Source organism: Pristiophorus japonicus, chromosome 16 (genome assembly GCF_044704955.1).
Source record: "Pristiophorus japonicus isolate sPriJap1 chromosome 16, sPriJap1.hap1, whole genome shotgun sequence".
Classification (NCBI taxonomy): Eukaryota; Metazoa; Chordata; class Chondrichthyes; family Pristiophoridae; genus Pristiophorus; species Pristiophorus japonicus.
Genome location: NC_091992.1, coordinates 124,989,950 through 125,013,630, shown reverse-complemented (window position 1 = coordinate 125,013,630; position 23,681 = coordinate 124,989,950). Strand labels below are relative to the sequence as shown.

The window sequence follows — 23,681 nt, the reverse complement described above, 5'->3', positions numbered from 1 at the left end:
GGAGGGGGGGAAAGCAGGAGAAAGGAGGGGGGGGAAAGCAGGAGAAAGGAGGGGGGGAAAGCAGGAGAAAGGAGGGGGGGGAAAGCAGGAGAAAAGGAGGGGGGGAAAGCAGGAGAAAGGAGGGGGGAAGAGGAGAAAGGAGGGGGAAGAAAGGAGGAGAAAGGAGGGGGGAAGGAGGAGAAAGGAGGGGGGGAAGGAGGGAAAGGAGGGGGGAAAGGAGGAGAAAGGAGGGGGGGAAAGGAGGAGAAAGGAGGAGAAAGGAGGGGGGAAAGGAGGAGAAAGGAGGGGGGGAAAGGAGGAGAAAGGAGGGGGGAAAGGAGGAGAAAGGAGGGGGGGAAAGGAGGAGAAAGGAGGGGGGGAAAGGAGGAGAAAGGAGGGGGGGAAAGGAGGAGAAAGGAGGGGGGGAAAGGAGGAGAAAGGAGGGGGAAAGGAGAGAAAGGAGGGGGGGAAAGGAGGGAAAGGAGGAGAAAGGAGGGGGGAAAGGAGGAGAAAGGAGGGGGGGAAAGGAGGAGAAAGGAGGGAGAAAGGAGGGGGGAAAGGAGGAGAAAGGAGAGGGGGGGAGAAAGGAGGGGGAGGAAGGAGGGGGGGGGGGAAGGAGGAGAAAGGGGGGCGGGGGCGGTGAAGGAGAAAGGGAAGAGGAGGATGTCAAATAACCAGAAATGAAAATGATCCATAATGTCTAGCTAACTGCATGCAAACGGCTTTGTTTTGTTCCTGATGCTGTGAAAGTTATCAGACAAAATAAATGAGCTAATTCCATGGGTTCAAATCCCACCACAGCAGCTGGAGGAATTTAAATTCAGCTACAGGCATTAATAAATCTGGAATAAAAAGCTAGCATCAGTAATGGTGTCCATGAAACTACTGGATTGTCGTTAAAAACCCATCTGGTTCACTAATGTCCTTTAGGGAAGGAAATCTGTTTGTCCTTACCCGGTCTGGACTCCAGACCCTCAGCAACCTGATTTACTCTTAATTGCCCTCTGAAATGGTCTAGCAACCCACCCAGTTGTACAAGGTGGCTAACCACCATTTTCTCATGGGCAATTCGGGGGTGGCAATAAATGCCAGCCTTGCCAGCAATGCCCAAAGCCCAGGAATAAATTTAAAAAATTTTAATTCCTCTGCACCATCAGCCAAAACTGTTACAGAACAGCTTCATGCAAGAATGGTTCCGCAACACAACTGCAATATAAAACGTGGCTGGCAAATGCCAAGCATCAGGTAGCAGTGTGATTTGACCTGGCAACTACAGCAAAGTGCATATCCTTAGCCACCTCTGGGCCAAAATTACCTTCCTCTACAAGCTCCATTGGCACCTCTAAGAAGTGGCAATGGAGCGGATAAGCCTCACCAAACAGGGGGGGGGGGGGGGAAAAGACTGATGGGCCGACCCATCCGAGCCCCGGCCGGGAGCGATTAGAACGGATTTCCGTGCCGCCCGTGCTGTCGCCCTATCGGGCACACGCCGACCCCAATGGGAAATAGCCCCGCTGGAGCAGCGCTGCCGCTGTTCAGTGCTCCTAACAGCTTTCCCCTGTGGAAAGGGGAGGGCCTGCTGCCGGCACCTCCATTTTATTTTAAATCGTCAGCCGACTCAGGTCGGTCAGACAATGGTAGCCCACAGGTTCGGCCCGGCCACCAACAAGCAGCCCGGTACCCTCTCTTGGGTGCCTGGCCACTGGCAGGTCTGCATCACGCCGACGTCATTAGCACGGCGCTGATGATGGGAGCGGTGGCCGACCCAACAGAACAGCACTTCCGGCCCACAACACGTCTCGCTGCAAAAAAAAATTTAAGTGCTCAATATTGGTCGAGTCTCCGCCCCATGGATTGGGGCAGAGAAAAACATTTTTTTTTAATCTGTGAGTGCGCCCCGTTTGGGGCAGAGGGCAATTTCAGCCCCTTCGTACTTACTTACTGTCGGGGAAGCCAAATTAATTTGAAACAATTTTAAAAGATTTAAAAAAAATATATAACTCACATTCCAGGGTTGTTAAACTATTAGAATCAAACAATACAAGGCACACCTGGTAGAAAGGTCATAAATTAGTCAGTCCTAGGCTGATTTGAACTCGCACGCCGCAGCAAAACAAACATGAAAGGCTTTTGATCTTGCAGAGGATAGCGAATCATGCGAAAACGTCATGAGAATTAGTTTCTCACTATTGTGTTTCAAGTTTATTCCAAGGTTTCCTCCCAGGAACCAGCTGCTTTTGGCATTTGTATTCTGCAGACAACATAAAAAGCAGACCTTTACTGACCATAAATCTAATCAAACTATTTACTATTCATCATCCAATCACGGTTGACAGAGCTGTTAGCAGCAGCTATTGCTTTCCCTATAAAACATGTCCTGCTCGAGCACAGCATAATGAAAAGGCTTTCAACAATAGTTACCCAAACTGAAGCTTTATCAACATCTTTTAATAAGACCTAGAAAAACATTCTAGCTCCAAACCTTCTTGGCTCCTGCCCTGACTACAACAGAATAATCTGGTATTAGCATTCCATATAAAAAGGTCTCCAATACATTCCCTTTGGTGGTGAACAATTCATTCACGTGGGTCTTCAGTCAAATGTACGTCTTTACTACAGCATCATCGAACACTTCCCAAAACTTCAAGTCCTGTCCGCTATAACAAATATTTCTTTCCAAGGGTACGACTGCCAATACCACTATTGCCATTTACAAATAGAAGCCAATAAATTTAAACATAAATATATCATATGATTTTGTTTTCCTGAGCTAATTTGTTATAATCTGAATTTCCCATGGACTTCCTTTCCAATTTAAAACAACTGTGTAGTATTAACTGCTATTTTAAAATAAGCCTCGACTTCTCTAAACTCAAAATGGAAGTGTCTGTGCAGTGGGTCTAGAAACAGAAAGGTCTGGGACACATGCTGTCTGCATGGACTGTTAGCAACTCTTAAGCTGTTTCAGCTTGGGTTGTGATTATACTATTGATATGCAGCCAGCAGAACCAGATGTATGCAACACCTTGCATTTATATAGCACCTTCAAAATAGAAAAATGTCCCAGAGAGAATCAACCAAAAATGGACACCGAGCCAAGAGAGATATTGGATGGGGATGACTCATCATCATCATAGGCAGTCCCTCAAAGGGAGGATGACTTGCTTCCACGCCAAAAAGGGATGAGTTCACAGGTATTTCAAAGAAGGACCTAATACTCCAGATCCCGAACAACATCGTGAAGGGTGCAAGATGCCCGTGCATGGATTTTTTTTTATAAAACGTGTGGTGGCCATTGCACACCAGCCACCACACGGGTTGACAGAGCTAGGTCTTGGTCCAAGGATTACCCAAGACTAACTGGAGACCAGCTCTGCTGCACAGACCAAGCACGCACACATATCGCAGTGTGGGCTGGCCCATGCTGCCCCTGGACCCTCGCCTCTTCTGGGCGCCAGAGTCACGCCTCTCCTGGGCCCCAGTCACTTCCCTCTATGGACTCTTGCCACTCTTTCGCCCCTCCTGCTGTGCCTGCCCGCACTGCAATCAGCGACCTGGCTTCGTAGCCATCGCCCTTCTGCAGCAGCACATGCTGCTCCCTGCAGTGGCCCTGGCCTGCTAATGGTCCTGCAGGCCGGGACCGTGCCGATTTCTGGGCAGGACACTTACAGGTTGGCCAGCAACTGAAAAGTAAACATTGGTTGTTTCTGGTCAATCCTGCACTGGAACATAGAAAAATAGAAAATAGGTGCAGGAGTAGGCCATTCGGCCCTTCGAGCCTGCACCACTATTCAATATGATCATGGCTGATCATGAACTTCAGTACCCCATTCCTGCTTTCTCTCCATATTCCTTGATTCCTTTAGCCATATGGGCCACATCTAACTCCCTTTTGAATATATCTAATGAACTGGCCTCAACAACTTTGTGGTAGAAAATTCCACAGGTTCACCACTCTGGGTGAAGAGGTTTCTCCTCATCTCGATCCTAAATGGCTTACCCCTTATCCTTAGACTGTGACCACTGGCTCTGAACTTCCCCAACATCGGGAACATTCTTCCTGCATCTAACCTGTCCAATCCCGTCAGAATTTTATATGTTTCTATGAGATCCCCCCTCATTCTTCTAAATTCCAGTGAATACAAGCCTAGTCGATCCAGTCTTTCTTCATATGTCAGTCCTGCCATCCCAGGAATCAGTCTGGTGAACCTTTGTTGCACTCGCTCAATAGCAAGAATGTCCTTCCTCAGATTAGGAGACCAAAACTGTACACAATATTCAAGGTGTGGCCTCACCAAGGCCCTGTACAACTGCAACAAGACCTCCCTTGCTCCAATACTCAAATCCTCCCTCTACGAAGGCCAACGGGTGACTGATAGCGTGATCAAAGAGGTGGATTTGAAGCATCTTAAAATGAGGAGAGGATGGTGGAGAGGCAGAGAAGTTTCAGGAGGGAATTCCAGAGCAGAGCAGAGGGCATAGACAACTGAAGGGCACAGCTGCCAATAGTGGGGGATGCACAAAAAGCAAGAATTGGAGGTTGGGAGATACGAAGGGGCAAGGCCATGAAAGGATTTAAACACAATGAGAATTTTAAATCTGAGACAGGGGGCAGGAGAGCCAATGTAGCTGAACAAGCCCATGGGTGAGGGGCATTTGGTGCACGATAGGATACAGACAGCAGAGTTTTGGATGAGCTGAAGTTTAGAGTGTATAGAAGGGGAGGCTGGTCAGGACAGCATTGGAGTAGTCAAGACAAGAGGTCCCAAAGGCATGGATGAGTATTTCAACAGCAGAAGGGCTGAGGCAGGAGCAGAGATGAGCAATACTGCAGAGGTGGAAGTAGGCAGTCTGAGTGATGGAGTGTACATGTAAACAGTCTGGTTCAACCTGAGACAATGGCCAAGGAGAGGACGGAACTGGTGGCGAGGGGACAGAGAGCAGGTGGCAGTTCCTCTCAAAATATTCAAAGCAGCTTTGATTAAGCTTCCAAACGGTCAAGGAGGTCCAATGAACCACTTGAGCACTAAGCTTGGCTTGACATTGCACTAAAATTATATTCAATATGGGGTCACACCCAGGCAACAAGAGATGGGCATCCTAGAGGTATCACGCTGTTGCAGGCATGCCAGGTCGAGAACCGACTCTGGAGTTATACCGTCACTTTTGTAACACTTTGAAGGGGAAATCACTTTGCAGCAATACAAAATTGTCCACATCACTGCACCTTTAATACATGTGCATGGTAGTTCTTGTATTGAACCTCTGACCGGAGTAGCAGTATGACCATCTTTATACAAAGTGTAACAAAATCCCTTTGGAAAGATTTTAAAAGTTGCAAAGGAAAGTCAATATATTTTTCATGTACAAAATAGTATTTTTGGAAATCCAAAATTAGTTTTTATTCAGTTGGGTTTTTAAATTTCATAACTTATGATGGCTGTCATTTTGAAACTGTAGCCTTTCTTCACACTGAATATTGCAAACTTACATTGTGACTTCATGGCTGAATGGAGGGTTGAATCAAAAGACAGATTATAATCAAATAGACAGAGACAAAGACTTTTCCTATATCAAAGGATTACAATGGCATTGCTCACACTGGAGGACAGAATTTTGTTAGTGAAGACAGAGCAGAACCTATAAAATCACTACCCTTCGCTTTGTTTAAGGATTTATTTTCCATTAACAGCTCAACAGGGTATTTTGAAGCATACTCTCTCAAGTAGCCAATGCAATCTCAGACTTTCCTAGGATCTGTAATAAAAAAATCCCATTTCATAAGATGTTATTTAGTTTCTAACAACAACTTGCATTTATATAGCACCTTTAACGTAATAAACCGTCCCAAGGCGCTTCACAGGAGCATTATAAAACAAAATATGACACCGAGCCACATAAGATATTAGAGCAGATGACCACAGATTGGTCAAAGAGGTAGCTTTTGAAGAGCATCTTAAAAGGAGGAAAGAGATGTCGAGGTGCAGAGAGGTTTAGCGAGAGATTCCAAAGCTTAGAACCTGGGCTGCTGAAGGCACGCCTGCTAATGGTGGAGCGATTAAAATTGGGGATGCTCAAGGAGCCAGAATTGGCAGAGCACAGAGGGTTTTAGGACTGAAGGAGAATACAGATAGAGGGAGGGGTGAGGCCATGGAAGGATTTGAAAATAAAGATGAGAATTTTAAAATTAGGTTTTGCTTAACTGGGAACCAATATAGGTCAACGTGCACAGGAGAACTTGGTGAACGAGACTTAGGCATTGCTGTTTGAAGAACTGAGTGCAAGAACAGAAAAGCCAAATTAAAGAAAGACTTGTATTTATACACACCATTCACAACCTCATGATGTCCCAACGTGCTTTACAGCCAATTAAGTACCTTTGGAGTGTAGTCACGGTTATAATGTAGGAAACGCAACAGCCAATTTGCACACACAGCAAGCTCCCACAAACAGCAATGTGATAATGACCAGATAACCTGTTTGTGATGTTGGTTGAGGGATAAATATTGGTCAGGACACTGAAGAGAACTGCCCTGATCCTCCTCTTTCACATCCACTTGAAAGAACAGATGTGGCCTCGGTTTAACCTCTCATCCGAAAGACAGATCCGAAGAATTGTGCCCTTTTTGTTAACAAATAGGAGAGCTAGGCAGCCATTAATTAATGTAACAATTGGGAACCACTCAGGACATTATCAAAACTAACAAATGGATGAATCATTTGCATTTTTCCCAGTAATATCAAATTTGAAGAGTTTAAACAAAGCACTCTTCACATACAAGAGAAACTTTTACCGGAATGGCTAACATTTTCAAACAAAACAGAACTACTAAGGAAAAGTGCAGCCTGTTGCCATGCTGCCTACTGCCAAGTGGGCAGTTTGTTTACCACAGAGCAATACCCCTTGAAAGCAAAACACAATGAGCATGTGTTAACACTGCCAACATCTTAATGATACTAGCAACCTCAAGCATAATAGAAAAAATACAAAGTACTGTCAAACCTCAACAATCATCCGCGCTAACTGCAGTCAAACAAGGGCACCTCAGCCAAAATATTTACAATGCACAAAAGCAAGATGAAGTCTATTCTAGTAACACTGTCATTTCCCAAATGTGTATGCATTAAAATGAAAGGAACATTGCAAGTTGTTAAAATTCATGAATAGTTCTGATCACAATTTCAAAAAAAGAGTCTTGCATGTACTTGTGTTCAAAAAGGCGATTCTATCGACTGTTACGCTGTTGAGAACTGCTGTAATTGACTACAAAGCACAAGCTGTATTATTCTTAAGCAACATGTCACACTAATGGATCTGTTGCTATAAATATGCTAAAAAAATAGTATTCAGTAGCCTAGCTGCCTGTTAGGCTATATAGCTCACTTTTCTTTATTTAACCTCTACACTGGAACATCCATTATCTACCATTATAGTGGAGACCTCAATAATGCATAAAGGAAATCAGCAGACAAAAGAAATGTTGGTCTTATATAGATATTATCCTATGCGATACAATATCCTACGCCTGGAAATGAAGATAAGCACAATACAAATAACAAAAAAAATCACCAAGAAATAGTGGTGAAATACAATAGCAAATTAATCTACAAAATGAAGTGCTCCCTTGTGCAAGTCTGAGTGGTGCGGATAATGCAGAGTTCTACTGTAATGTTAATCAAGTAATGTTTTGAAAGAAATGCAGCTGAATACTGATTAAAAAAAATAGAAATAGAATCATCCCTAGGTGAAAAAAGGCAATTTAATTTTCTGACTTTTAATGCCGTATCTAGGCAAGAAAACTAGACTTTTCTTTAGTCTGCTGGGGTACATATTGCTCAATAATTCAGATCAATTGTTTTCATCCAAGCAGCTATCTGAAGGAAAAACTTTTCAGGGAGTTGAAAGAGTTGCAACTGGTAAAGTGATGAAAAGGAATTTGAAAGGAACAAGGTTTCTGCAAAGGTTTTAATACACTGTGGGCTAGAAATCGGTCTTTGCGCCAAAAATACCACTATTTTTTAAAGGCCTAAAAAATGCACCCATGGTAAAAATTGGCGTTGCACAAGGATTCGCCGTGGAAACCGCAGTCCTCGACAGCTTCAGTCCGAGGCTGATTACCGCTAAAAAGATGGGCCCTGGGAGGGGGGGGGGGGGGGGGAATAAAAAAAAAAAAAATCACAACACTCACAAGACACTAGTGAATCACTGAAAAAGGAATTAAAAAATAAAAACTTTAACTTACTTTTTTTGTAGGTCTTCATACTTACTGCTGTTTCTGGGGCCTGCATGCAGGCTTTTCTCAGGCGTTTGTTTTCACCCAGAATACGGGTGCGCCAAACAGCCAATTTAAAATGATATCGCTTTTTTTCATCTTGCACGATGGTAGTATTTCAAAACCATCAGCGCACAACTGTGGCCAATTTAGGAGAAGACCATTTTCCATCAAAAAAGGTGAAATATTGCCAAAAAACACCAATTTATAGCCCATATTATTGTTCAATTTTAATCTGCATTGGTTTGATGGAAGAGATATACAAAATGCAAACTATTCTCTGTTAGACAAGTTACCATTCATAGAAACATAGAAAATAGGTGCAGGAGCAGGCCATTCAGCCCTTCTAGCCTGCACCGCCATTCAATGAGTTCATGGCTGAACATGAAACTTCAGTACCCCATTCCTGCTTTCTCGCCATACCCCTTGATCCCCCGAGTAGTAAGGACTTCATCTAACTCCCTTTTGAATATATTTAGTGAATTGGCCTCAACTACTTTCTGTGGTAGAGGATTCCACAGGTTCACCACTCTCTGGGTGAAGAAGTTTCTCCTCATCTCGGTCCTAAATGGCTTACCCCTTATCCTTAGACTGTGACCCCTGGTTCTGGACTTCCCCAACATTGGGAACATTCTTCCTGCATCCAACCTGTCCAAACCCGTCAGAATTTTAAACGTTTCTATGAGGTCCCCTCGCACTCTTCTGAACTCCAGTGAATACAAGCCCAGTTGATCCAGTCTTTATTGATAGGTCAGTCCCACCATCCTGGGAATCAGTCTGGTGAATCTTCGCTGCACTCCCTCAATAGCAAGAACATCCTTCCTCAAGTTAGGAGACCAAAACTGTACACAATACTCCAGGTGTGGCCTCACCAAGGCCCTGTACAACTGTAGCAACACTTCCCTGCCCCTGTACTCAAATCCCCTCGCTATGAAGGCCAACATGCCATTTGCTTTCTTAACCGCCTGCTGTACCTGCATGCCAACCTTCAATGACTGATGTACCATGACACCCAGGCCACGCTGCACCTTCCCCCTTCCTAATCTGTCACCATTCAGATAATAGTCTGTCTCTCTGTTTTTACCACCAAAGTGGATAACCTCACATTTATCCACATTATACTTCATCTGCCACGCATTTGCCCACTCACCTAACCTATCCAAGTCACTCTGCAGCCTCATAGCATCCTCCTCGCAGCTCTCACTGCCACCCAACTTAGTGTCATCCGCAAATTTGGAGATACTACATTTAATCCCCTCGTCTAAATCATTAATGTACAATGTAAACAGCTGGGGCCCCAGCACAGAACCTTGCGGTACCCCACTAGTCACTGCCTGCCATTCTGAAAAGTCCCCATTTACTCCTACTCTTTGCTTCCTGTCTGACAACCAGTTCTCAATCCACGTCAGCACACTACCCCCAATCCCATGTGCTTTAACTTTGCACATTAATCTCCTGTGTGGGACCTTGTCGAAAGCCTTCTGAAAGTCCAAATATACCACATCAACTGGTTCTCCTTTGTCCACTTTACTGGAAACATCCTCAAAAAATTCCAGAAGATTTGTCAAGCATGATCTCCCTTTCACAAATCCATGCTGACTTGGACCTATCATGTCACCATTTTCCAAATGTGCTGCTATGACATCCTTAATAATTGATTCCATCATTTTACCCACTACTGAGGTCAGGCTGACCGGTCTATAATTCCCTGCTTTCTCTCCCTCCTTTTTTAAAAAGTGGGGTTACATTGGCTACCCTCCACTCGATAGGAACTGATCCAGAGTCAATGGAATGTTGGAAAATGACGGTCAATGCATCCGCTATTTCCAAGGCCACCTCCTTAAGTACTCTTTAGTATATGCGGGACACTTTACTACCATATTTAAAATCAGGCTCCCAGAGTGTAATTGGAAGCCCTATTTACATTTTATAGTTGCTATGCGGTTTTCACAGGGATTGGGAAACTCGGCAATGACAGGAGGCAGGAGCTGTCGGCTCTACAAGGCAAGTGCCTTTTACAGCACTCCTTGTGGGCCAGGAGGAGCTGGAGTACTCCACACACCCCCACCAGCCCTTCAACATAAGAACATAATAGCAGGAGTGGGCCATTTGGTCCCTCGAGCCTGTTCCGCCATTCAATAAGATCATGGCTGATCTGATCTTGGCCTCAACTCCACTTCCCTGCCCGCACCCCATAACCTTCGACTCCTTTGTCGTTCAAAAATCTGTCCATCTCCACCTTAAATATATTCAATGACTCAGCCTCCACAGCCCTCTGGGGTAGAGAATTCCAAAGAGTCACAACCCTCAGAAGAAATTCCTCCTAATTTCCTTTTTAAATGGGTGACCCCTTATACTGAAAGGTACCCTCTGCCGATTCCAGCCTCTCGTTCTTCCCCCAAAAAACTCCTCTTTCCGCCCCCCCCCTCCCCCACGATCCCCAACCTCATCTGCCCCCCTCCCCCAAAGTCTCGAACATCAATCTTTCTCCCTCCAGATTGCTAGGGCGCATCCAGAAGAGTCCCCGACATCTGCCTCCTGCCGCTGCTATTCCACCCTCTCCCCCGGCCGCAGAAGTCAACCAGGCTGTCAACTTGGCCAGCTGCCAGACGGAAGAAAAAATAAATATCAAGGCCCTACCATTAACTTAGTTAGAACCTCCATGTCCCCGGGCTACCATGGTTCTTCATCCATTTTCGGCCTCACCTTGTACCTTCCCTATAAATATCAGGGGCCATTAAAATTCACAGAACATCTATAGTCCAATTACTGATTTAATGATTGCAAAACGACATATGAGGGACTTCTAAATTATAGATCAGTTTTTACAGTATACCCTTAATAAGGAATAATGTGGCCTAAGCTAATTGATTTGCACTAAGCCACAAACATCATTTAGTATTCAATGGAGTGGTGCCATATGCATGCAATGAAAATACAAACAGCTGCTGTTAAAAAGTTTGCCTTGGGTCTGTCAAAGTGTGCTCCCACAGCATCATCTCTTGCTCCCTTACTAAATTAGGCGCAACATTAACACACAACAAAGGGATAAAAAAAAACAAGTTCATTCATCAGCAACAATCAGACAAGCTGTTAGGCAGGCAAATCAGCTGCCCATACTTTGCAATGTTGCCATGCACCCAAGGGAACATCAGACCATATTTGTGTACAGAAGAACCCTGGAAAAATATCTCGTGGGAGCACAAGAACTAATAAAAGTTTACTGAAAATAAAATAGAGACAGAAATTAGAGTACTTGTATTGTAAAGCCTTGACAAGTATTTGATGAGGAGGTCATTATAAAAGGATCTTTAATAGAACAAAAAGCATTTAAAAAGCACTTTTTTTTTTAAATGCACAGCATGGGGTGGCATTGAGCTATAAAGACCAACAAGGCCCCAGATTCACAGTCTAGTCTAAAGCTAGCTTAGCAGACCTCTGCCAAGGCAGTCAAAAGGCTACTGTAATTGTACCTGGGCTAGGGAGGAGTCGGGGATGGGTTGAATGGGACAAGAAAAAATAGTCAGGCAGGGATCCGGTTCTTGAATTCCAGACTGACCTCGCTGCAAACATTTTAGAACACAGAATTATGACCAGAATTCAACTGCGATACCTTCCACCAATCAGAACGCTTGCTGACGCTCATCATTTAGCCTCGCATATGGAGAATGGTCAATGCTCAAGGCTCAAGGTAGAAGAGTGCTGATGCTCATGTAACTATAGCAATTTTAACCTAACCCGTCCGTTGGGAAACAGCGAGAGAAAACGCTTTCAAACCATGAGTTATAAAAGTAGATTGGCAATTTGATACAGGATAAAGACAGGGCTCAAAAGTCTATCTGTGCTCTTAAGCAATAGCAATTGGTGTGGAGAAATTGAGCAAAGCATCACCAATGTAGAACTGTCCACTTTGTAAATATTAGTTACCTCAGAAATATTGCAAATTGTCATTTTTATGTATAAAATCTATTTTAATGAAAGTAAACATTTAAGGAAAATATTTACTTTTCAGGGGCAGTTTTATTCTGTTCGAATGAACTCAAAAAAGGTTTCTTGGCTAAATTTCTGTATTTGTTTAATCAGGTTCTGCCTGGATTTGCTAAGCCTGCTCTGGTTACCCAATATAAGTCAACAGATCCCATGACTCCAGTCACAAGATACATTAATTCACTATATGCAGCAGCATGGAAATAATCTGTTTATCATACTGTGGTCACAACGTCATCTTCTCGGTCAGATTTGTTGCTATAAACTCTACCACTCTGGTCTATCCGCTTTATGAGTTCCTACAAGTCCTGTTTAAAGTTGGTGTACACCCTAGAATCGTGACCATTACGGCACTAATATTTCAAGTTAGCTCCATGGCAATCACTGTGTATTGCTGCTTCAGGAAAGCTACTAAAAGTCAATATTTGAGCAGTCACTTCAAACAAATTTGAAGTGTAATTACTTTATAAACTAAACTAAATTAGAAATGTCGTTAAGATATTACACTGCATCTTTGCAGCATTTAAGCTTCAAGATTGAGGAAAGATGGACTTGATTACCAACAAACCATACCAATCCAATATCAAAACTAAGGGACCGAAATTCAGGCACGCCGGAAACCTGGCGCACCTACAATTTCTTATCTGTTTTTACCGCCGTATGGGAAGGGGTCAACTCCTGATCGATATTCAGGTCTTTGTCGTTTTTTTCCGACAAGACCGGAAGTCGGTCATAATGGGGGCGGAAGTGCAGCGGTAAGTGTTGGTACGGGGCGGGATCAAGTCTACGCGCTGTCCTTCAGCGGCGGAGTGGTGGCGACGTCAGTGCACGTCTGTGTTACCATGTCTCTCCCCTCATTTAAAAAGGAGAAAAAGTGTGCGATTTTGTAGGTTCGGGCTACTGGGCCATCAGGGAGGGTTTCGGCCGGGCCAACAACCTGGCACCCAAGATGGGGTGCCGAACCTGGGGCAATAATTGGCCGGCCAATCGGGAAGTCGGCTGGCAAAACAAACATGGCGGCCACTGGAGTGCGCCCTCCCCTTGAAGGGCCACCGCGCTGCCATGTCATACACACACAAAGCAAGGTGCACCGACAGAAAAAGCTGTCGGGGGCACCACGCGGCTGAGCAAAGATTTTTGGAGGTAAATTTGGGGCAGATTGCGATGTAGGTGCAGGATAGCGGCAGTGCGTGCTTTGATGACGCGCTTGCGGCGGTCGACAGCAGCGAGGCGGAAGCGGGGACAGGCCAAAAAATCCACGAGCTGAATTTGGATTGTGGCAACCGCTCGATTCCGCCACATGGCCGTCGCAAAACGGCGGTCACGGGCCTTATCCAGATCCTGAATTTCGGCCGCTAAATGTTCTGTCAATGGGTCAACATTCAGTTTGAAACCCTACAACCCAGGAAAACACACCAGCATTCAACAAACATATTTTATATTTCATAGATGATACATACTGTGTACAATTAGTTATGGTTGGACTGCCAGTGGAAATCACCCAAGACTAGGCATTTCCCCAGAGTCAGGGAGAATAGATCTAAATCAGCACTCTCAGCATATCCCAGAGATTGTTAAAGAACAGCAACGACACTCATGATCAGGATAGCTGTCCACCTTCCCAGCCAAGTAGCTCAATACTTCATTTCATAGGATTCTACGTTTTAATAAGATTCAAATCTATTCAATCATTTCAAAAGAAAGCAGTCATCAGCTGAGACTTTCCACTTTACCTTATGGAGAATAATTAAATTTAAAAGTCTAATATATGGGTGTAATGGTTATGTTACTGAACAAGTAATTGAGAGGTCAGGACTAATAGCTCATCGAATGAGTGTTCAAATTCCACCATGGCACTTTGAGAATTTGGATTAAATAAAATTTGGAAACAAAAGTGATCATGAAGCTGGTCAGATTGTCAGACTGTCAGACAGATATTCTTTAGGGAAGGAAAGCTTCTTTCTTGCCCGTTCTGGCCTATTTGTGATTCCAGTTCCACAGTAATGTGATGGACTCTTAACTCCCTTTGAAGTGGATTAGTAATCCATTCATTTGTATCGAACCGCCACTTTCTCAGTGTGGGCAATAAATACCAGTCCTGCTAGCAACACCCACAGAAAACAAATTTTTTTTAAAAAATGTCAAGTTCCATTTACGTCAAATTTATCTTATTGACCACTTTATTTTAAGCTCTGATCATTGTTCATGTTTAACTTTTTTTAATTAAAAAGGGTGAGGACTGGCAGATGGTTCACTGTTCTATAGGGCAAAAATTTATTTGCTGCAAGGTGAAAATGTGACAAAGGATGGCACAAGAAACAATATAGAATTGGTCATTGTTCATGTGCAAACTATAATCTCACACACCAACCCTTTGGTATCCAGTTGATGTATTGTACAAAACACTATTTAAAGATTCACATCACAGCTGCTATTGTTGGGCGTAAACTGTTCTGCAAGTTACAACAGTTCAAATATTTGAAGAATAAGCAGTTTGGCTGCATAAATTATTGATGTCATTACTTCAAGGCATATTTTGCTTTCAGGTGAAGCACAGAATAGCTATCATCACCGTGAACTTAGAGCAGGCTAATGAACACTTGCTCAGATCCAGTTACCCACATTACAACAGTGACTACACTCCAAAAAGTACTTCATTTGGCTCCAAAATGCTTGGAGACATCCAGTAGTTGGAAAGTCGCTATATAAATCCAATCCTTTCTTCTTTCAATCTTATCCAGATCACAGCTAGTATCAATACAGCTTATGACAAAACTAACAAATGAAGATTAATAGAAGCTGGGTGAGAAAGTCAACGGTGTGATTTAAATCAATGAGCTCTAATGTCAAACTGCTAAAATGAAGCTCAACTGGTTTAATATCTGAACTAACTAAACAACAAAAGATCATTAGAGAGACTTATGGCTGGTTTCCACCTCAAATATCTTGAGGTTGCACACTTGGAATTCTTCTCTTTTCAGACGCTGATCAACCTGCTGTAATTTTCAAACAATTTCTGATTTTACTGAAACTGAATTACTTCCTCATTTCCCTTTTAGCATTTTATCTTGACACTCAATATTAAAAAGGCTAAATGTAAAATATCTTAGTCCATTAAAACAAACATGAGATCTGTTGAATCAATACTCGCTATATTGCTCCTGCAATGACTTGTAGTTTATTCCAATAGAGGATAACAAAATATGCAAGAGAAACACTGGAATACCATCACATGACAGCCAGTACAACGTTCGGGCTATTCCTTTCCTCCAGCAATTAAAATAAACAATGGAAAGCAGGGTACAATAAAAAAAGCAGCCGCCTAAATGGAAGAGTTCAGATTATGCCACCAACCACCAGAGTGAAGCTAAAACAGCTTACAACAGTTATCTATGCCCCGAGATGAGACACAACCTTAAAATGCTTCCAAAGTGCATTTTGTGGTTTTATGCATTTTGTTGACATCAACTGCAGGGTGTTTTTGCCAAAAGCCAAATCAGGATGATCCAAACTGATACACAACAACGTCCCATCACTAAAACTTACACTGCACTGTAATTACTATAAATTTGGAGAAAAAATTATCTGAGAACATTATAAATGTACATATAAAATATAATTTATTGGGTATAACAATGGATTTTTGGAAGGAAGGTACAAGGCTGTAATTGAATAAAGAGATCCATGTGACAGCAAACCATAACTATCTGTGGGTTTTTGGCTATTGGGTCTCTAGATTTTAAAAATGTATATTAATCCTACACTTCCAGACACCACAGCAATACAAGTGGCGCCCTCGTCAAAATAAGTGGTTATAAAAAAGATACATTAAAAGATATTAAGAATGTAGTCTCCTTTGCCAAATTTTCACTAAGAGAGTGTGATGCATAAATAGTGCTGTGTACTGAAACTCACTACTTACAATAAGGAAATCATTTAGGACCACATGTTAAATGGCAACTCCAGCATTACATCAACAAAACAGCATCCCATATAGGAAGTCAAGATGATAAAATGCAGAGGATCATTTTTTTTCTCCCCTCCTGACCAGAGGGTGTTACTTTATCCCCCCGCCTCCCCTCGCAGAGTATGGTTCCATTTGTGCCAACAGCTCTGCAATATCTCCCCTTAAACCATTCTACGTGCGCATACCTACACAGCGAGTTTGGCAAGCCATTAAACTATGAGGAGCATCACAGCCACCTCCGAACCTATCCTCACATGACACACTTTCCCACACAGGTCACTGGATAGCAATCAGGGGCAGGCAGTCCTGGGTGATTTATTATCCTACATTTCGCCTGGCGTGCCGAGAGATTATCACTTGTAAATAATATGGAGATTTTAAAACACTGAAGTGTTTACAGATACATTCCAGTCTTCGTTCCACGGTACATCGCCAACATCAATAAGCTATTAAAAGCAGGATTTCAATTTTTCACAACATTACAAAAGCCAGGCTGTATTTTCTTCTGCATGCCCATGAAACAAATTAACGTCGAACAAAAGCAGAACTTCACCTTTATAAACTAGTACAGACTTGTAGCTTGTTCTTATTCCAGTCACTTTGTAAATCATTACTCACCCATCTCCTTAGAAGCTTGGCTATCGCTGGCCAGTTCACCCATTTTCACCAGTGCCTCAAAATAGCCTTTTGCTGCAAAGGTCACACCTGGAATATTGAGATTTTAGAAACTGTATTTTTAGATTGGAACCTTAAAATGGTGGTGCACTTTAAAACTATATTGTTTCTGTGGTTAAATCATTTAACACCAAGTTACCATTATAATTTACTGTATATTTTCCTCCTCTTTTGAACATTCAGTATGATTTCAAATCTTGGACATTTCTACATTTTGAAATAGCAATTTGGGATTCCAGATTTAATTTTTGGCAGCCTTCAAAAGAGGAGCAATATTTATGCAACATTTTAATGAGATTCTTAGGTTCCACCAGAGTTAAACTGGGAAATGGAAGCAATGAGAGCAAAGCAGCCAGTGTTAGTATTTCTAAACAATTTTGATACAGATTTTATGAATTTTAGATGGGATATATATAGATCAGAGGATAATAGCTCAAATAAAATAGCAACTGATTTTTTCCATAATACATTATGTATGCATTGCACATGCAAGACTGTAGAGGGGATACAACAGAATAGAACAAAACAACTTGGAGTACCTGAAGGGCTTCAATTAAATTGTTTTTAATTATTCCTGTGTAACATTTACTGAACTCTTTGAAAACGCAAAACAATTTGAACTTGTACTTAAGAGTTAAGGCATCCAACCATACGAGAGTTTGCCATTTATCACCGTCAATTTGATGCTCTCATTCATCTCACCAAGATGAACTGCAGCCAATTTCAGGAAATTACTTTCTTTGAAACAATATTTTTTTTAATCCAATTATCTAACCTTAATTAAAAACATCAAAGTTGAATTAGATTGTGAAGCGTACATTAATGAGATTCCAAGTATTGCAGGCATTAACCCACAATCACTTGTGTTTTGCTGAAGCCTTATGCTGGAAAAAGTCATTTTCCAATTTGGTGTATTTTCTCTTTCTATTTGAGTGGCTTGTTCAACAAACATGGATAGCTAAGCTCTGAAATATACCCCAGAGTAACTTGTTTTTCTTTCCAAATAAAACCAAGTCACTCATGATTATGAAGACAAAATGTTACCCAATTGCGGCTCTTTTTTTTAAAAAAAATTACAGTATTGGCAGTTTGTTCTTCTGTTTAACTAGCTACATTTGGCCACATCAATTGACATTTAGTTGCATTTAAAATAATATATTATTTTATTTGATAAATACATATTAACTAGATGCATGCAATTTTACTGGATCAATTTAAGCATTTTGAAGTGCTCAACCATAAGTGGAAATTAACATAACAAAGTAGGAATTTTCTCCCTATTTATCATGTATATGTGGGGGGATAGAATTGTACACAATATGGAAGAAACAGCACCCAACTAACTTTAAAAATAATTCAAAGCTTGCAAATACTGTTAATGTAGCCTGAATTTTTTTTAAACTCAAAAGAATGATCAAACTTTAAAGGGAGGGAAATCAATAGCAGTCTTGTTGGTTCAGCAAATCTCCAAGTTAAACAATTAAAAAAAAACATTTATAAATAAAATATCCAACATTTTAAAGAAGGTAGAAGGATTATGATTAAAACAAAAGGCTGTATAGGCTGTACTGATTTTGACATTTACAGCTGTGGATCAGCACTATAGTTTCCAGGCTCATGTGGCCAAATATATTTTATTCAGTGAATACTGGCACAAGTCCAGGTACAGTACAATCATTGAAAATAAAAAAAAAAGTGCAGCAATTATAAATTTGGAACTGTAACCAGAGGTTGCCCTCTTACCCAAACAGGTAAGATACCAAAATCAGAGACAAAATAAAAAGCAAAATACTGCAAACTGAAATTAAAACAGATAATGCTGGAAATACTGCACATCAGGTAGTATCTGTGGAGAGGGGAAGGCAAGGTTAACGTTTCAGGTTCTGAGGAACAGTCATAGACCTGAAACATTAACACTACCTTACTCAGCCATCAATTTATTGAATTCTCAGCTACATATTTTCAGCAAATTGCCGACAACTGCCATGTATCCAAGGTCAATGGTTATTTATAGTAGTTTGTGTACCAATGTTAAAAAAATCAATCTTAAAGGGGTTTTTGACTTGTATTGGTTGAGAGTATTCTTGAACATTCAACAAAAACATTTTAGGGACAAAACATACTGAAGTAATTGTATCATGTTGGTTGACCTTTATAGCCTATATTTTAAAATAATTCAAAGCCAAAGTTCTCTTGCTCAATACATATCCCAGTCTTATTAACAATGATGCATGTTGCTACTTCTTTAAAAAAAATAGCTTTTTTTAAAATAAAAAAAACTATTTCAAGCAAATTACAACCAGTTATAAAAGACCAATAAAGAGAAATATCAAATTTAAAACAGATTTCCAAATATTTGCATCATGCAGAGATTTTATATGCTCCATTATAGCTGTATGAGCGGGACAGGAAGTTATTCACTTTTCATTTCCATTGAACTCAGAACATTGTCTCATGGGACCACAACTTTTAAATGGTTTTTCAAGTCAGTCTCAAGGCAACTAATGTTAATAAGTTAAGCCAAACATATATTTTCAGTTACTGTGGAAAGTATTTCTTGAAACAGATTTGTGCAAAGTTAAGAGAGCAGCAGAAATGAATTAATTGCACAGCTCCACATTTTTGACAAATCAATACAGTACAATTATAATTAAATTATTCTAGATCACTCAGACTATGCAATAATATGAATATTTAACACACATGATTGCTAATTAACCAAAAAGGGAAGACCACACTCAATTTAACTTCAATTTGTAGACTTCCCCTTCGTTGGTGCTCATTTCCACGAAATCCCCTTCAGCCTGGAGAGTAGTTTAGCCAAGACCATGGCCTTCACCACTCTGATTGGCTGACAAGGACCTTCGAGAGGAGACACAGAATTCTTTTTGTCTACTGTCGCATCTTGACAGATGAAATGCTTGATTAGTGCAAGATATTTCATAACGTCAAAGAAAACTTGTTGAACACACATTATAAATAAGGCTGAAAGAGCCTTGGGATCAGGCAGCCCTAGGATTTGAACCAGAGTCAGCGATCAGTCTTACCACTGCACTACCAGGGAGTCATATTCAGAACTCGCTTTTCAAATAGCCCATGAACTACTTGTGTTTCTTTGTAGCACAAACGTAATTTACATTTATCTCTACAGCACCTATTTACCTAGTCACAAAGCAAGCACTGGTACCGCAAATACCAGTATACTGCAAAAGAAAGTATTCATTACAATGAAAAGGGCCATATAAACAAAAATTCAGGGCTCGAATTTAATGCTAGCTGACTAACCTAGTGTTAATGAGCCTTTACATGTTGTCAAGTCAGCCTCAATTACCAACAGAATTTTGCCAGCAAGGGTGTAAAAAAATCACAGCTCAGCATGCCAGCATTCACTCTCCATTACTGTGGTGGCTTTTTCCAAAAAAATTCAATCAATCTCAGTAATGGAATGAGCAATAAAATGATGTTTCCATACATGCACGAATTTACTTCGATTCACTGCACATACGGTATGTATTTCTCACCTGTTCTAGCTTTCTTGATCCAGATTTTCTCTGCACCCATGTGGCCTGAGGTAATGATCCAACAAGGTTTGAGAAAAAACAGTAACAGTAAAAAAAAACAAAATTCAAGATGGTGTTCCCAGCAGAACTAGTGACAGATACAACCACTAGTAAAAATTTACCACGGAGGGCCACTTTTTTGTCGATGTTGTTTCAGTTTGGATTCCAGAAGATCGGCATCCATGAATCGGTTCCTGGCTCCAGCACAAGTAAATCTATCTCCCTTAACCCGATGACAGACCTGTAGCGCCTCAAAATATTAGAGCTACGAGCCTGCCATTAAGAGCAGGATTTCAAAGTGTCAATGACAGAAGCTCGCTCATTGAATCCAAATTAAAACAATGGCAATATAAAAGCATCTCATGAAAGATTTAGATTCGAGCCCAGAAATTACATTACAATTTTTTTTCTGTATTAAAATCTGAGAATTAGTGTTTTGGTGACCTCCTACAGTGCCAGTGGAAATTTTGATTTAACTAGCATTTTGGGAATTTTTACTAGCAAATGTGCTACCACAAATACCAGGTCTAACACTGAATCAAGTCAAAAAGGATACAATGCTTTCAGTTTTGCAATATTTACCATTAAAGTAGAAAAAAAACACAGGTTGAGCATTAGTATCTTGCTAGAGTTATGACAAATGCTTTAGAGCTGTCTGTATATACTTTAAACATGCTTCTACTAGCCATTTTTTTTAAAAAAAGTGACTTCAAAACTTGCTGAACTCATTGACTCGTCAGTAGAACACGGTCAACAATAATGATCTATGCTATTTAGTTGCTAACAGGAGGACTCTGGAAATTATACACAGCCACCAATTCGCTTTGTCTATTTAAAATTTTCCGTTTAGTTTGTGCAGATGTTTTGGGTCAATCCAAATTAAGAAACCAATGGACACCATTTTCTGTACTTTAGACTTTCTTTTTGTGGCCCTGGCTAAGAAATACATCAATAAATCCTGGGACTGCAACAAAGGCTCCAGATCTCAATGTGTCTGCCTGTGTGATACTCTGGCCATGGCAGAAAATCTCACATATTCCAATGTTAAATCCAGATCTTTGATGAGATGTGGGATCTTTTAGTGAAAATGTCTCCAGTATTGTTCAGGTGATGAAATACTGGAGAACACATTCCCTTCCACACTGCAATACCTATTTTTAAGATGCATTACATTTTACGTCATAGAATCGCATACCACAGGAGGCCACCATTTGGCCCATTGCGTCTGTTCCGGCTCTTTGAAAGAGCTATCCACCCCCGCCCTTTCTTCATAGCCCTGCACATTTTTTCCCCTTCAACTATATATCCAATTCCCTTTTGAAAGTTACTATTGAATCCGTTTCCTCCACCCTTCCAGGCAGTGCATTCATGATCATAACAGCTTGCTGCATAAAACAATTTCTCTTCATCTCCCCCTCTGGTTCTTTTGCCATGTCTCTTTGAACTAAGATTTATTACAGATGTTGACCCTTTACTACACTGTATAGTTGCATGCTTTTTACACAATTATTGCTTCATTAGTATTATCCTCAATGACTACTTTATATAGGGGATTTGTTTAACATTATGCAAAGTTCAGAATAAAAACTTAAAAAACTAATGTCAACCTCGATCCTTAAAAAGATTACTCTGGTAACACAGGCTGTCTGGAATGTTGCAGAATATATAGCACCATTTTCACAAAACATTCTAGTTTCCATTTATTTTCAATAACTGGGCTCTTCCCAATGCAGCTGCTGCTGTTGTTTTTATCCTGCAGAAAAATGACAATATTGCACTAATATAAAGTGCTTGCAATTCAGAAATAGGACAGGTAATTTTGGTCGGAAGAGTGAGAAGAGGCAATACAAGTAAAATGGTACAATTTTAAAGGGTGTGCAGGAACAGAGACACCTGGGGGCTTACGTACACAAGTCTTTGAAGGTGACAGGACCAGTTGAGAAGGCTGTCAAAAAGGCATAGGGGTTCTTTGGTTTTATAAATAGAGGCATAGAGTACAGAAGCAATGCTGAATCTTTATAAAACACTGGTTAGGACCCAGCTGGAGAACTGTGTCCAAACTTTAGAAAGGATGTCAAGGCCCTAAGAGAGGGCGCAGAGGAGATTTACGAGAATGGTACCAGGGATGAAACGCTTCAGTTGTGAGTAGAGACTAGAGCGGAGAAGGTGAAGGGAAGATTTGATAGGTGTGTTCAAAACCACAAAGGGTTTTGATTGAGTAAGTAAGGAGAAACTGTTTCCAGTGGCAGAAGGGTTAGACGACACAGATTTAAGGTAACTGGCAAAAGAGGGGACACAAGGAAAAAGAAAATGTACACAGCAAGCGGTTATGATCTGAAATGCACTGTCTGAAAGGTTGATAGACACAGATTCAACAATAGCTGTCAAAAGGGAATTGGATAAATATTTGAAGTGGAAAAATGTGCAGGGCTATGGGGAGAGAGCAGGGGAGTGGGACTAATTGGATAGCTCTTTCAAAGAGCCAGCATAGTCACAGTGGGCCGAATGACCTCCTTCTGTGCTGCATCATTGTATGATTCTGTGACGTGTACTTCACAGCTTCTTCTACATTGCACTAACACCCACCTCAACGCTAACCTCTGCTAGAGGAACATTTCTACTGCAAAAGTGCAACTGTTCTGCTCACTAAACTGATTGCAGCCTCTCCAAATGAGAAAAAAAACTAGTATCAGAAGTTTTCAGTTAATGCACTTGTATTCATTAGGAATTAAATTGTGACCATGAAAACTCATTTGGCCAATGACCTTTTTAGAGCCATCATAGTGGAGACTTTTAATTACTTATCAACCAAAATGTACTGATCATTCGGAGTCCCATTTTCACTCAGTAAATTTGCAATAATCTGCTTATCCTCTCCATCCCAGTTTTCACCTACCTTTTTAAAAATAAAAATGGAGGTATTTTTGGTGAAACATTAACACAAGCAAACAGACTCACATACACTTAGCCAGTAATTGTTAGAATGAGCACACAGAGGACACTTGCAGACTCACAAGGGAGCAACTCCTAACCCAAAATGTATTACTTTTAAAAAGAAACCCACCCTACTTAGTGCCACACGCAAATATTTTAGTAGGTTAAAAAAAAGTTGGTTAATATGACTCAGTATCACTCATCCAAATCCAGATGTGAAAAGATCAAGTGGACCACATTGCTTTGTGTGTCCCGTTCCAGAAGAACTTTTCCCAATCCTGCAATGCTAAAGACATGCACTCTAAG

The 23,681-nt window shown here is 41.2% G+C and overlaps 1 protein-coding gene across 6 annotated transcripts in view; it reads right to left on the bottom strand.

Annotated features, from left to right (window-relative positions):
• The window catches only part of LOC139226793 (BAR/IMD domain-containing adapter protein 2-like), a 112,108-nt gene that overhangs the window by 79,846 nt on the left and 8,581 nt on the right, over window positions 1-23,681 (bottom strand). For 3 of the 6 annotated variants that reach the window (XM_070857810.1, XM_070857811.1, XM_070857813.1), the window contains exons 3-4: window positions 20,403-20,447; window positions 16,825-16,911 (exon numbers count right to left, since the gene is read on the bottom strand). The exons of 1 other annotated variant lie outside the window; for it this stretch is intronic. In XM_070857810.1, coding sequence (XP_070713911.1) covers window positions 16,825-16,911; window positions 20,403-20,447 — 132 coding nt within the window. Of the gene's footprint in view, window positions 1-2,030; window positions 2,051-16,824; window positions 16,912-20,402; window positions 20,448-23,681 lie in introns of those variants that run through there. 2 more of the 6 variants (XM_070857812.1, XM_070857815.1) reach the window with 2 other exon arrangements.